The sequence below is a fragment of the Leguminivora glycinivorella genome, chromosome 4, assembly GCF_023078275.1.
Source record: "Leguminivora glycinivorella isolate SPB_JAAS2020 chromosome 4, LegGlyc_1.1, whole genome shotgun sequence".
Lineage (NCBI taxonomy): Eukaryota > Metazoa > Arthropoda > Insecta > Lepidoptera > Tortricidae > Leguminivora > Leguminivora glycinivorella.
In genome coordinates this window covers 3,731,680-3,746,925 of record NC_062974.1, presented here as the reverse complement: position 1 = coordinate 3,746,925, position 15,246 = coordinate 3,731,680, and the positions used below count along the sequence as shown (strand labels likewise).

The window sequence follows — 15,246 nt, the reverse complement described above, 5'->3', positions numbered from 1 at the left end:
GTAAGCATTTTTATAAATAGCTAATTTGAATTTAGCGCCATCTATATGTGACTTTTGAAACTAAAGTTTTACGCTGTTTAAGTTAATGTCTCAACACGAGAAATAAAAAAATTGTATGTGAAAATTACCAGCATTTTTTCCTTTGCGCTAAACAATTTCGAACACCATATCATTTAAGTACTTCCGAAAAACTCCTTTAAACTGTCACCATGGTGACAACAGACACAACTGTCATTCTGACAGTTTACTAACTTGACTGGAGCTTTATTCGCTTTTATTTGCGTGTTTATCGCGTTATACGTTAAGTTAAATAATAAATATACAATGTACGTGTGTTCATATTGCTAACGCAGTAAACCTTGTTCAAAGAAGTGTTTAAACGTGATAGTTCTGTGTCAAACTTTGTGATTGGAGGTACCTATTTGGATTAGTGCTTTATTGTGTTGGATATAAGGTGAGTGCATAGTTACCTGTTCGTATTTATTTCCTTTTATTGGGAACTGTGAACTAATAAAGGTTCAACCACGCTCTGCTACCACGTGCTGGACCCATAACCGTTAAAAATAATAAACAACTCGGATGACGGGCTACGACAAAATAAATATATTTCTTTTCTATACATTTGACAACTTTATAGACAGGCAGCCTTACATAGAGGTTCCTAACATAGTCTCTAGTATGTAACCTTTTGGTTATAAATCCAACACACCTGGGATCCAACCAAGTGTGTTGGATTTATAACCAGCCTCGCCAGGTCGAAGACCGAAACTGGCGAAGTTATGAATGAATTCATTCATAATTTTTCCATGTACTTTTGCAGCTGATAGTACATTTTGAATTAATTAATTTAAAGCAGCATTAAGGAAGCTATCATAGAGATTACTTAAAAAAATTATGTTATTATATTATTTACAAAAAAGAAAACTTATTATTGAATTTACAGGAGTCAGAGTTAAACCCAATTACCAATGTAAAAAGAGTGTAATAATATTTTGTATCTAAAAATGCTGCAACAGTAGCCAAACAAACTTATTAAGACAAATATTTGTACAAGAAGGGGGCAAAGTTGTTTGATCCACTAATATTGATAAGGAGCAAAGGAGATATTCACTAAATATTGATACAGACAAAATCTGTATTCCACACTCGAGCAAGCTTTGTTTAGACTATTCCAAAACCAAGGACGGCAACAGTTTCAAGACATTCAGATTAATAACTCTTGTTCCAGAAAGCATCTCCGCAAGTCCGCATAAAAGCCATATGAATATAATTATTGTGGCGCACAAGAGGCTTAAAATATCTGTCAGGAGAGTAGAGTTTATAACAACCGTGTATGGAACAATATGCGGTAAAGGCCAAAACAAATTTAGTCCCCTAGTTAAAGTTTTTTGACCTTACACATCTTAGCTCAAGTGCTTGAAAAGAAACCATAAAAATCTCTTGAATTTGATGGCCCAAGTTTCTTGCTACTACAATTCATGACTCGGAAATTAATTTAAATTGTGTAATTTTAGGCTCAGGTTAGATAACAAAATTGACACTGATATGTAAATTTTATTCATGTCTCTAATTACTTCAGCTGCATAAATATTAATGTGCTTATCTATATAATGATTCATAGAATATTATCGCCAAAATTATAATTTAAATATGATATGATTTTCAACAATTTGGGACATAATCGCTCTTTAAGTTGATAAGACCGCCTTTTGTTGTCTGCCTCTATTTATAATCATTGTTTTTTGTTCCACTGTATAATCTTTTGCTGAATGTTAAAAAAGTAAAGACTGATTTTATACTTCTTGTCTATCTATCTATCAATTCTTTGAAAGCTGCAATAACAAGTGGCCATTGAGATGTTAGCTACATAAATATCAGTAAAACTTTAATGTACAAGTTCAACAACCTTCAAGAGAACAGTGTACGCCCACCCACCTTAAAGGCCAGCAATGCACCTCCAACCATTCTGGTGATTCGGGTGTCCATGGCCGGCAGTGATCCCTTATCGGATGACCTGTCTGCTTGTTTGCCTCCTGTCGCATAAAAAAGTACCAAATTGTGCATAAGCATAAGAACGCCTTAACAACTTATTCATAATTATAATGATACGAAAAAAATATTCATAAATATTCACAAATATAGTACAATTTATTGGATACAAAATTATAAATAAAAACAATAATACTAATCATTATTTAAACCTTAAACTAAAAATAAATACCCAACTAAACTAAAAATATTGGCGAGGAAGCTGCCAGCCCTACCGTCACCGCTGACCTCTTGTCAGTTTTTTCGACAAAAAATTAGATCCTTATGTTAAGCGACAATGTAGTACCTTTCCTTGAGAATATTACAAGTAAAAATTCCGTAGTGTAGTGTATTTATGTTTACTTCAAATTGCTTGTTTTACAATCGTGGTACACTTCAAATTGCTTGTTTTACAATCGTGCCATCATTGTATTTTTCAAGCCGGTATTTTCGTAATCTTCGTAATGAGCCATTGTGTTACCGTAGGTCACGCTGAAGACGCTATTATGTGTAATGTAATCATGTGACCGCATCTGTGTGAAGGTAAAGGCATAATGCGGTGGAAGTGACAAATTTGCTAGGTTTTACTGAAATTTTGACACCTTTATGTTATACGGCAAAGACCTTTGACTAGACTTCAACACAAACCCTGACTGATAAGAGCATCCTTGAACTTTTCTTCCCAGCTTCCAGTCGCACTTCGCTGCCTACCAACAGTACCTGATATCAAGCATCGTTACCGTAACAAGCGCGATAGAGATAGATATCTACTAGCGCTTCGTTTCGTGAAGCGATTGTGCCATTCGAGACATATCAAGCATCGTTACCGTAACAACTATAAAACGAGACAGAGCTATACGCGCGAACGTGCACGCTGCTCTAACTCCGGATGTGGTAATTGACTTTTTCATGAGGATTCACGCGTAATGAGCAGCCTCTTGAGATCTTGAGTACTAAGAGCAACACTTATTTAACATTGGTGGTTCTTTCGGCCTTTTGGTTGTTCTTTCGCTACCAATGTACCAATTGCCCATTTTTAAACTTTTCGATAAGGTTAAGGTAGGCGTCTTTATCATCTGTTATAATGTCTGTGTATTATTTTATATGTAAGTGCAACAGTGTCGCAAGACGTGATAAAGGCTCAGATTATTTATGACCTGCCGGTAAATAAGCTTTTGCCATCGATTTCCTAAAAACAATTCTAAAGTCCTAAAGAACTACACACACAATAGGGTTGACGACCACATTAAAACAAATGGCATTCTGTTTAGTCCGTCAGTTAAATCGTCCAAAAATACTGAACACATATTTTTCGCTTTTTCTAATTAATGAAAAAATACAAAGATCATCATCAAAGTTCCGGAGTGGGGGCTTGTGACGTGACGTCACTTTCTAAGTAAAAATTGTACCTAGCCGTGACGTCACGCGAAACTTCAACGCACTGTACCGTCGTCATTTTTCGTTTACGAGAAAAAAGAAATAATACGTGTCTAAAATTATTTGATAATCTAACTGACGGACTAATTAGTTTTTTTAGTCGCCTCGCCTATTAGGTACCTTACATTGTTTTATCACAGACTTCCTTAAGTCCACCTTCTGTCTCCACTATCAGATCAACTGCATGTCACCATAATATTTCATTGTCATCCGATTCAAAGCAATGCAAATTATCAAATTCAAGTTGCAAGATTTGCCTCATGCAAACATAGTTACAATGCTTGTAAAAGGGATTCAAGTTAGACAATTACTAATGCAATCGTGTTCTAACTCTGTGTGAACTTCATATGTAACACGAACAATTCGGGAGCTGAACTGAACCGAACTTGCAAGTAGGTAGGTCACATTATGCCCGTGCATACGATGCACAATCAAATTGAGTGCATTTGATCCGCTGCCAAATTATTTGTCGATGGCACGTCACACTCACATCGCAGCTATGATTTCGCTGAAACTGGCCACTTTTAACCCGGTGTTATAAGTTTGACGTGTCCTGTTTAGGATTAGGACTGAGAATGAAGATTTAACACACAGACAGACAAACACAGACAAGAATCTATGACGTCGAACAAGTATGCCCGTTTACATTAAAAATAATACCCAATTTTGAGATTTTCGTCTAAAGCCGTATTTATTTTAATATTCAAAATCTTCAATTTATACATAAATTACGTCAGCTACTTATTTTTCTTCGATTTGATTATAATCTTAAACCAATTTATATTAAGCCCAACGCCTACGCCTTACGGTGTTTTGCTTAAATCACCTACGCAAAGACTCTCAAGCGTAGGTATTTAAAGGTTTAATTCAAGTTATAAATTGCTCAAACTTTTAAGTGGAAAAGTAATTAATATTCCATTAATACAAGTGCTTAGTATCAATATACTTACAATATAAGAATATATCCGTCGCTGCCGTTAATGATTATTGGAAGTTAATCATTCTTAGAGAGGTACGTTTTTGTAATAGGAACCACTTTACTCTGTTACACAGCAGCAAAAAGTGGTCAGCAAACAGTTTGTATGACTGTTCTTATACCCTTAATTGTTAAGTTTATTTTTAACTCCTAGCCCATTGCTTAGCAACTTCTAGGTTCTGTGAGGCGATGGATAAAAGGAAGTCCTCTATTGTATATTAAGTTTGTAATGTTTGTATATTGTACATTTTGTACTCAGTTACTATTATATAAGTGTACTTACTATAACTGATTTAGTTGTAATGAATTCCAGTGATTTAGTTTACCTGTTATGCTGTGTAATTTGTGGATTAAAATAAATAAATAAAAATAAAAAACTTCTGCAAAGTATGATGGTAAGTATAAAAGTATGGGTTTACGCAAATTACTCAAAAGTAGCTATAATATGTTGTTTCTGATTCGTCGCCAGAAAAGGGCTAGGAAATATATTATTTTAATATTGGGGGACACCTTACACATATCAACCTAGCCTTAAACTAAGCAGAGCTTGTATATGGGTGCTAGGCGACAATATACATACTTAAATAGATATATACATACTTTTACATAGAAAACATCCATTACTAGGAACAATCTGTGCTCATCACATCACACACAAATAAATGCCCTTACCGGGATTCGAAACAACGACCGCGGCTTTAGCAGGCAGGGTCACTGAGGACTAGGCCAGACCGATCCTCATAAATGGACGTCATACACTTGACTGTACAAGATATTTGGAAGATAGGAGATAGGTTTATGTAGTTGATTTTTTCTGCATTTAGCCTATAATCTTATTCCGCCTAGATATTTTCTTATAGTGATTTAATTTACAATGAAAGTTGGACTATATGCCTCTAAGCCATTTACTTACCATTAAATAAACCATTTTGTTGTAATGGCCAGTGCCGGAGAGTTCAAGGACCGCGGCCGGCCCTCGGTACCCGTTCCCAGATAAATAGTGGGGACGTTTATCGACAAAAAGAGGCCAAACCTTTTTTTTCTTGACCAAAGCATGAAACTTGGCACAGTTGTTCCTTATATCAAAATAAGCCGATTAAGATCGGGAGCCTTCGGGAGCCTCCCCCCTGGGGCTCGGGAGGGGGGGTCAAAGTACCGCTACACCCGGCTTGCTTTGAAAAATTCTAACATAGCCCGTTTAGTTCATAGGTCATGTTTGGTATCGTTTTCGAGTAAATCAATAACGTAGAATTCATTTTTGGTACTAAAATTATAATTTAATGGTAAATAAAATGAAAAAAAATTAAAAGTTTGAAATTTTCATCTATGATTTACAAATTCAAGTCATCATAAATGTCAAACTGTTTGCTTTTTCTACAAATAAAAAATATGATATGAAAGCCTATTTAATATAGATTATGAATAATATAACTTTTACCCACCTTTACTAACGTTAAGTTTCATAAAAAAAACTTTAAGCCGCGCGGCGTTGGGACGCCGCGAGCGTAATTTTAAAATGCCTTTATTTTAAAAAACTCTATTAGAACCCGTTAGCTATTAGATCATGTTTAGTATCGTTTTCGAGTAAATTAATAACGTAGAATTTAGTTTTGGTACTAAAATGACCATTTAATGTTAAATGAAATAAAAAATAAAAAAAATCTGTGAGTTGCAAATTCAAGTCACCATAAATGTCAAACGGTTTGCTTTTTCTATAAATATAAAAATATGATATTAAAGCCTATTCACAAAGGATAGTACGCGTTCACCTACGCGAGCTTAGACTGTGTGCGGGGAACGCGCCTCTTTCATATATTTGATCGCCAGTGTCAGAGGTGTGTTAATGCATAAATAGAAAAAGATTCATTATTATTGACTCCGGTGTCGACAACGGCAACACTCGGGTCGGACCACACGAATTATAATGAGCTTATTATAATTGAGTCGGAACTGCCATAGAGTATCCAACACTGAAAAGTTAGCACTTATAGTTTAGTCTGTGGTGTCCTAATTGACAGATTACTCATACTCATACTACTCATACTATACATTCCCTTCACAGAAACATAGCTGGGTACATATGGAACTGCATAAAGAAGGCTCTACCCTCTTTATGCAGTTGTATCGGTTTTTGCAACCTGATTTACATTTACATCTTGTAACTTCTAAGCATATACTGGCCACTTCAATGTTGTCTGACCAGTGTGGTACCCATTCGTCTCCTTCTTCCTTCCATCCCCAAGAAGACGGACTTGGCAAATTTTGGTGTGGCACCAACGTCTGACTCCAAACAAGAACGCCCTGAGTCCCATTTCTCAAAACTGAAAGTTACAAGTTACAAGCGGAAGTCTTTTTCCAACTTGTCATATTAGACATTGACAACCAGTTGAACATTGTAACTTGTAGCTTCGAGAAATGGGCCCCTGGTACACTGTGCGCAGTATATGCTGATGCAAGGCAGCCTCTGAAGGAGGTATGTTCTCCAATTGTCGATCTTTTCTGGTACCTAAAGAGGTAGGTACTTCGACCACTCATTCACCGTTGCGCAACGACTTGGTCTGAAACAATATATGCATTATCATTTTAGAGTCTACAACTATCAAATTACAACTTTTTGGTGGATCACGTAACCTTCAGTATTACCCACTTACGTTACGTATCATACAAAATTATTACAAACTTTAGTAGAATCTGATTTGCCTCTGATATTGCTCCATCTTGTAATAGTTTGACACCTTGAGTGGCCTGGCTAAGCTTCAAAGCCAAAAGAAAACGTTTCTAGATTAGACATAGTATCGGTTAGGTACGATAAACGCAGCTTGAAACGATCAACAAGGGAGAAACATGGCCACCCAAGGCTTCAAACTATTACGAGATGGAGCAATATCATAGATAGGCTAATCAGATTCTACTAAAGTTTGTAATTATTTTGTATGATAGGTAAGTGTGTAATAGTGAAGGTGATCCACCAAAATGTTGTAATTTGATAGTTGCAGAATCTGTTTAAATAAAATGACAATGCACATATTGTTTCAGATCAAGGGTCCTTACGCAACAGTGAATGAGTGCCGGAAGAACCTCTTTACTAGAAAAGATCGACACTTGGAGAACATACCTCCTTCCGAGGCTGCCTTACTTCATCATATACAAATTGTCTAAGACTTTGTCTAAGTCTGGGGCTAAAGACATTGACAGACTTTGTCTGAGTCTTAACTCGCGAGGTGTCTAAGACCATTTGTCTAAGACTGGGGCTAAAGACATGCCAGCCACACCCTTGCTGCCGACGCATTAGGACACCACGGACTCCACTGCCAGTCTATTGCTGGCCGAATTTTGTGACACGCTGCACTTAACGATTTAATCCGCAATGCTCTCGGCACAGCGAACATACCGACAACCCTCGAAACTGTCGGCTTGTCAGCAGCAGACGGAAAGCGGCCTGATGGTTGCTCGCTTTTGCCTTGGTTTCTGGGACGACCCTTGGCGTGGGGCGTGACCTGTGTGGATACCTTGGCTCCGTCCAACGTCTAACGCTCGGCCCAGAAACCAGGGACTGCTGCTGCAAAACGCCCAGTTTAAACGCGCAAATATGCATTTTTAAAAAACAACTACATATTTGCGGCAATTGCATTTGAAACATTTGGACCATGGTCATCAGACACCAAGCAGTTCGTGAAGGAAGCTTCCACCAAACTTGTCTGGGTGTTTGGTGACATACGCATAGGCTTTTACATCATATTTTTATTTAAAGAAAAAGCAAACAGTTGACATTTTTGTTGACTTGAATTTGCAAATTATAGATGAATTTTTTTTTAATTTATTTACCATTAAATTATAATTGTAGTACCAAAAATAAATTCTTTGTTATTAATTTACTCGAAAACTATATCAAACATGACCTAATATCTAAACCGGGTCTAATAATAATAATTAATAATAATTAAGCCTTTTATTTCCAATAGATCACATTAAATGACGATTACATTCCATGCATATTATAAATTATTTGATTAAGATTATTTATATTATTTAAATATCCTTAACTAACATTACATTAATTAACAATTAGATAATAGAACCTGTGTATTTGTATAATGGAATTATATCATTCATTGCGTTTCTTTTCTATTTTAATGTATTTATTTATAATATATTTATATGTAATTAATTAGTTATTTATTTATACATGCGTTACGATTATTGTTTTATCTTCAAATATTACTAAATTTATATAATAAAATTATTTTCTTATATCTACTGGACTGTCCATTTTCGGACATAGGCCTCCTCCCTCCTGTGCCACTCGTCCCTGTCGGCGGCCACTCTCGTCCAGGTGATGCCCGCCTCGGCGACGATGTCGTCTCGCCAGCGCCCCCGCGGGCGGTGCGCGTGCCGTGTGAAGCCGCGCGGGTACCAGTGCAGAATTTTCTCGCTCCAGCGCCCGTCACTCGTGCGAGCCGTGTGTCCAGCCCATCGCCATTTTAATCTGCAAGCCATTTCCGCTGCGTCTATTATCTTAGTGCGGCGTCGGATATCTGTGCTGCGTACTCTATCAATTAACTTGAGATTTAGCATACTTCTTTCGGCTGATCTTTGAAACACTTTGAGTTTGTGCACTAGCTCTTTAGTTATAGGCCATGTTTGGCATCCATATAGTAAGGTAGGCGTCACTACGGAATCCATAACTTTTTTCTTTAAGGTTATGTCCAATTTAGATTTAAAAATGTGTTTGTACGACCAGTACGCCTGCCAGGCTTTTTTAATACGTCTCTCGACTTCTTGGATTGGATCGCGATCTTTGGCATTTATGTTTTGTCCCAGGTACAAGTATTCCTTGACATATTCTATATGCTTGGATGATAATATTGTTGTAGGTTTATCGTCTCTGTTACTCATAATACATGTCTTTTCCGGGTTCATTTCCAAACCACATTTTATACTTTCAAGTTGTAGAGTTTTCAGCATGTATAGTATCTCGTCGTGGTTCTCTGCCATCAAGACAATATCGTCTGCGAAACGTAGGTGATTAAGTCGTTCGCCATTTACAGGAATACCACAGTTTTGCCAGTCTAGTCTTCGAAATATGGATTCTAGGAGAGCCGTAAATAGGTTCGGTGAGACCGGATCTCCTTGTCTCACGCCTCGTTTAATTTCGAAGTACTCTCCTTTCTTTTCTAGTTTAATCAGAGATTTTCCCTTGCTGTATATTTCTGACAGAATGTTTATATATTTAATGTCGATACCTTGTTCTTCAAGAGCGATCCATAGCTGTTCATGCGAGATAGTGTCAAAAGCTTTCGTGTAGTCCACGAAAGCTATGTAGAGTCGCTTGTTGTATTCGCTATACTTCTCTATTATTTGTTGTAGAGTAAAAATGTGGTCAATTGTCGAGAAGTTGCGTCTAAAGCCCGCTTGTTCAACAGGTTGTTCGAAATCTAGAGTTTTCCGTATTCGGTTTAATATTACGGTGGTAAATAGCTTGTAAGTTGATTGGAGCAGACTTATAGGCCGGTAATTGCTAACTTGACACGGATCTCCTTTTTTAAATATTAAAGTAATAGTCGACGTTTCCCATTCTTCAGGTATTTTTTCTTGTTTAATTATTTCGTTGAATAGAGCAGTCAGGTGAGGGGTTAAGGGCTCTCCTATTGCCTTTAGTATGTCGTTGGTTATGTTATCTTCGCCAGGACTTTTCATATTTTTTAATGCGTTTATAGCATTAGATATTTCGCTTTCTAATAGCGGCGCTATATTTGACGATGTTCTTTGTGTGTCTCTAAGAGTAGAGTCTTTGTTTTCAGAGTAAAGAGTCTTGTAAAATGTAGTTGCTATTTTAATTATGCTATTACGGTTTGTCTGTTTTTGTCCTGTGTCATCGTTAAGTGAGGGGATCCACAGTTTATGGTCATTTAAGCGTCTGCTTCCTCGTTTAGCGGATCCTCTTTTTGAAAGTTCCTCCTCTATAATTTTCATTCGATGGCGAAGTCTATTTTGTTTCAGTTTATTGCGGATTTTTGAGTATAACTGCTTAAGCTTCTTTTTTCTTGTGCCGATTTTGATTTTTGATTTTTTAATGTTGTTCTCTCATTTATTAGTATTTGTATTTTTTCTGTAATAATAGAGTTCATATACTTTGGAGCAGTTTCTGGTGGTAGTTTTAGAGTGCAGTTTTTAATCATATTTTTAATTTTTGTGTAACTTTCCTGGATATCGGCGTATGAAAGTGATTCGGGGCATTCTAGTTGAAATATGTTTTTTAAGGACTCTCTTTCTAGTGGATTATATTCCTTCATTTTACCTTTATACGCTATTCTAGATTTTTTATCCGATTTCAATAAATAACATGTTGCTCTAAGTAATCTATGATCCGTCGGGTGAGTGGTATTTATAACTTCTATATTTTGTATAGTTTTCATATTATTTTTTCGAGCTATAATGAAGTCGATCTCGTTATGAGTTTTTCCGTCAGGCGACTTCCATGTCCAACGAAGTTTTGGATTTTTTTTAAAATGAGTGTTCATTATGTATAATTCATGCTCTAGGCAGAAGTCCACTAGGGTTTTACCGCGACAGTTCCTGGTACCGTATCCCCATGGCCCTGAAACAGCGCTCTCCTCAGGGGTGGGCATTCCAATCTTCGCATTAAAATCTCCCATGATGAGCATGTTTGCGTAAGTACGAGTATCTGTCATTGCGTGGCGAATGTCGTTATAAAATGTCTCTAGATGGTCTTCGGGAGCTTTTTTTGTAGGGGCGTATACTTGAATAATGCTGAGTTGGGTGTTTCTTATCACGAGGTCTAATCTTGCTACTCTGTCGGATATAGGTTTAAAATCAACGATGTATTGTTTCATATCGTTTTTTATCATAAATCCCACACCGTTCCTACCGCTTTTTCGCCCTGTATATAGTAGCATATAGTCTCTATGTTCCTGCAAATTCGTCCCTTTCATTCTTATTTCTGAGAGTCCTAGTATGTGCCAATTTATACTTTTTAAAGCGTGCTCGAGTTCTTCCTGGCGGCCTGTTCCTAGTAGAGATCTCACGTTCAGTGTTGCGATGTAAAGTTTTTCAGTTTTGTGATTTTTATTCAATTCATTTATTTTTGGAGTGGAGGGTGATGGTCTAACGCTCCCGCGGTGACCAGCCGTATTGGGAGGTTGGATAGAGTTTTCTATATTATTGTGCTTGGTTGTTTTTTGTGGGGAGGGGGCCTCTTTATGTCATGCCATCATACTGCCATCCGACGCTTCGCTCGTACTTTCAGAAGGTTTCATGTATTCCGTTATGAGATTGTTGACCTTGTGTTTTTTCGTCGTCTTGACTGGCTCCCTTGTTTCAGTGCTGTCGTCACGTAATTGCTGCGGAGATGATGACGGTGCTCTTTTGTTACTGGTTTTTTTCTTACTATTTGTTATTATAAGCTTGTCGTAGCGAATAAAAGCCTCATTTCCTTTTTCTTTTTCAATCTTTTGTTGCGATTTTAATTCTTCCCTGATTTTTAATATTTTTGCCGGATATTCATGTTTAATATATACGCCCGACCCTTCTAACATTTGTTTATTCTTTAAAATTTTTATTTTTGTGCCTAGGGTTGTGAAAGTAACGGATACTGGTCTAGTTTTGTTCCCTTTAATACCGATTCTTCTAATAGACTCTATTTGTGACGCAGATATATCTAATTTCATTTTTTCTTTCATAATTTTGCAAACTTTTTCTTCCAATTCCAGATATGATTTTTCACCTTCCTTTATGCCGAAAAATACCAGGTTTTTTTGTACTGATTTCTTCTCGATTTCGTTTATTCTCTTTTCTTGTTCTTCTGTTATGGTGTGCAGAGAGTTCACTTCTCCGCGTAAACTATTGTATTTTTCATCCATAATTTTGATGATATTGGCCGTAATTTTTTCTTCGGATTTGGCTATGGAATTTTCTATGTTTGCAAATTTTTCGTGCATCTCAGCTCTCATATCTGTTAACAGTTTTTCTAGTCCACTCATTTTGCTTTGACTTTGATATCTGCGCCCTCTATTGAGATAATTGAAGACTAATTTGTTATTGATCAGCGATCGAACAGGTAGAAAGTTCCTTATACTTTACTTTGGTGGTTCTTGTAATTGTTCCTACACTAATCGCTAGATGGCGCTGTTATCAATAATGTCGTTAGATTTATATGATAAATGCAGTTTTAAGTCATTTATTGGATTTCACTTATTTAAATCACTTTGATAACTGTCACGAACCAATATTATTTAAATTTTTCTTCTTAATTGTCACTTTTGCACATATAGTCAATCACTTTTTATGTAGGGTGGGTACGTAGGTGATCGTTAGTTCCGGACGGATTTTTGTAGTTTTCACCTTTTATTGTCAATAGTTTAGTGATGTCTTATTATTCATACGATTTATAGTCACTTTATTGTTCACACTTTTGCTTTATTAACACTTTTTTCTCTTGGTAAACATTTTTAATCACTTAAAAACACAGAGCGCAATGTAAACAAGGGCACAGTGGCGCCACTCCCCCGTTTTATAGCCGGGTCTAATAGAGTTTTTAAAGTAGAGGTATTTTAAAATTACGCTCGCGGCGTCCCGACGCCGCGCGTCTTAAAGTATTTTTTTTGTGGAACTTAACGTTTGTGAAGGTGGATAAAAGTTATATTTTTTATAATCTATATTAAATAGGCTTTCATATTATATTTTTTATTTATAGAAAAAGCAAACAAACAGTTTGTCATTTATGATGACTTGAATTTGTAAATCATGGATGAAAATTTCAAATTTTTTATTTTTTTTTATTTTACTTACCATTAAATTATAATTTTAGTACCAAAAATGAATTTTACGTTATTAATTTACTCGAAAACGATATCAAACATGACCTAATAGCTAAACGGGGTCTAATAGAGTTTCTAAAATAAAGGCATTTTAAAATTACGCTCGCGGCGTACCGACGCCGCGCGTCTTAAAGTAATTTTTTTGTGGAACTTAACGTTAGTAAAGGTGGATAAAAGTTATATTTTTTATAATCTATATTAAATAGGATTTCATGTCATATTTTTTATTTATAGAAAAAGCAAACAGTTTGTCATTTATGATGACTTGAATTTGTAAATCATGGATGAAAATTTCAAATTTTTTAATTTTTTGTCATTTTATTTACCATTAAATGATAATTATAGTACTAAAAACGAATTCTCAACTGTGCTAAGTTTCATGCTTTGGTCAAAAAATTTAAGGTTTTTCAATAAACTCCCCAGCTAAAACTAGTATCGCAGCTGCAGGCCCTAGGCTAGGGCTGTATTACCATGGACCTATGAGGTTGTGATAAATTGACCATAATGTCTTATAAACCACTGTTCATACATACAATCACGCCTGTATCCCATAAAGGGGTAGTAAGTACTAACTATTCAAGTTTCAGTGCCACTTTTGGCTTATAAGGGCTTGGCTAATGAGCAACCAACGAAAAAATGTGACATTGCAGTGACAGGTTGCCAGCCTCTCGCACACCGCCCACGCCGCAATTTAACCCGTATCCTATAGTCGACTTCTACGACACCCACGGGAAGAAAGGGTTTGGTGAAATTCTTAAACCGTCACACTGGCTAACCAATAGTTCAATTCTGTCAATTTCTAGCGAAAGATTTCAAAATGACGGAACAAAGAAATATTAAATGTTTGTCATAACATAATTTTGATCCTGAGATTGTCGTCGTCATCTCGATACACTTTTCCTTTTCGTTTCGCGTTTCGCGTTAGTTCACTAACCGAGGTCCCTGAAAGCTCAAAAAACCCGGTTTGAACATGCTTTACAAAAAAAATGTGTAAAGACAAACCGCAAAGATTACGGTTCATAATTAATACGACAGCGAAATTTTCCAATCTGTAACTTTCAGTGGCGGGGCGTGAAAATTTTCGTTGGTAAAGCCGGAGGGGTCTTTGGCATTCTGTTTTGTATGGACTTCTACAGATACTAGAGAATTTTAGGGAACCCGTTGGGAATCGAGTTGTATCGACGCTCCGCCACTGGTAACTTTGTTCCCTTTTTAACACGCTTTTATTAGGTCGTCGTGTATGTAACTAACTATGTAATGGAATCTGCGGAGGCTAATTTAACCATCTTCCAAGGATCGTAGCGTAATGAAAATTGGCAGCTATATGTAGTTCCGATGACAATACAATAATATGGTACTGTTGAGCTGATCTGATGATGGAGTCGGAAGATATGAACTGGAACTACATGATGGAACATCGTATCATAGCCGTTTTTGGGTTTCTTAGAAAAGTCTTGTAATGAACTTTGACTACAATTAGGTTTCAAGGTCTGATGATGAAGCCGAAAGATATGAACTGGAACTACATGATGGAACATCGTATCATAGCTGTTTTTGGGTTTCATAGAAAAGTCTTGTAATGAACTTTGACTACGATTAGGTTTCAAGGTCTGATGATGGAGCCGGAAGATATGAACTGGAACTACATGATGGAACATCGTATCATAGCTGTTTTTGGGCTTCTTAGGAAAGTCTTGTAATGAACTTTGACTACAATTAGGTTTCAAGGTCTGATGATGGAGCCGGAAGATATGAGCTGGAACTACATGATGGAACATCGTGTCATAGCTGTTTTTGGGCTTCTTAGAAAAGTCTTGTAATGAACTTTGACTACGATTAGGTTTCAAGGTCTGATGATGGAGCCGGAAGATATGAACTGGAACTACATGATGGAACATTGTATCATAGCTGTTTTTGGGCTTCATAGAAAAGTCTTGTAATGAACTTTGACTACGATTAGGTTTCAAG

General features: G+C 36.5%; 2 protein-coding genes across 3 annotated transcripts in view; one reads left to right on the top strand and one right to left on the bottom strand.

Annotated features, from left to right (window-relative positions):
- The first annotated feature begins 262 nt into the window (after positions 1–262).
- LOC125225762 overlaps positions 263–15,246 on the top strand; it is a 216,825-nt gene continuing 201,841 nt past the window's right edge. For both annotated transcript variants that reach the window (XM_048129608.1, XM_048129609.1), the window contains exon 1: positions 263–454. The gene's annotated coding sequence lies outside the window, so the exon portion shown is untranslated. The remainder of the gene's footprint in view (positions 455–15,246) is intronic.
- On the bottom strand, positions 11,137–12,593 carry LOC125225763. The gene is made up of 2 exons (XM_048129611.1): positions 11,743–12,593; positions 11,137–11,471 (listed from the first exon to the last, which is right to left on the bottom strand). The coding sequence occupies exons 1-2, from the start codon at positions 12,439–12,441 to the stop codon at positions 11,436–11,438; spliced, it is 735 nt and encodes a 244-aa protein (XP_047985568.1). The 5' UTR covers positions 12,442–12,593; the 3' UTR covers positions 11,137–11,435.

Coding starts and splice junctions, on each gene's coding strand:
- LOC125225763 (XM_048129611.1), bottom strand. CDS start 12,441: ATGAGTGGACTAGAAAAACTGTTAACAGATATGAGAGCTGAGATGCAC. Junction 11,472..11,742: donor AGACGACGAAAAAACACAAG/GTCAACAATCTC, acceptor GATCTCTACTAG/GAACAGGCCGCCAGGAAGAA.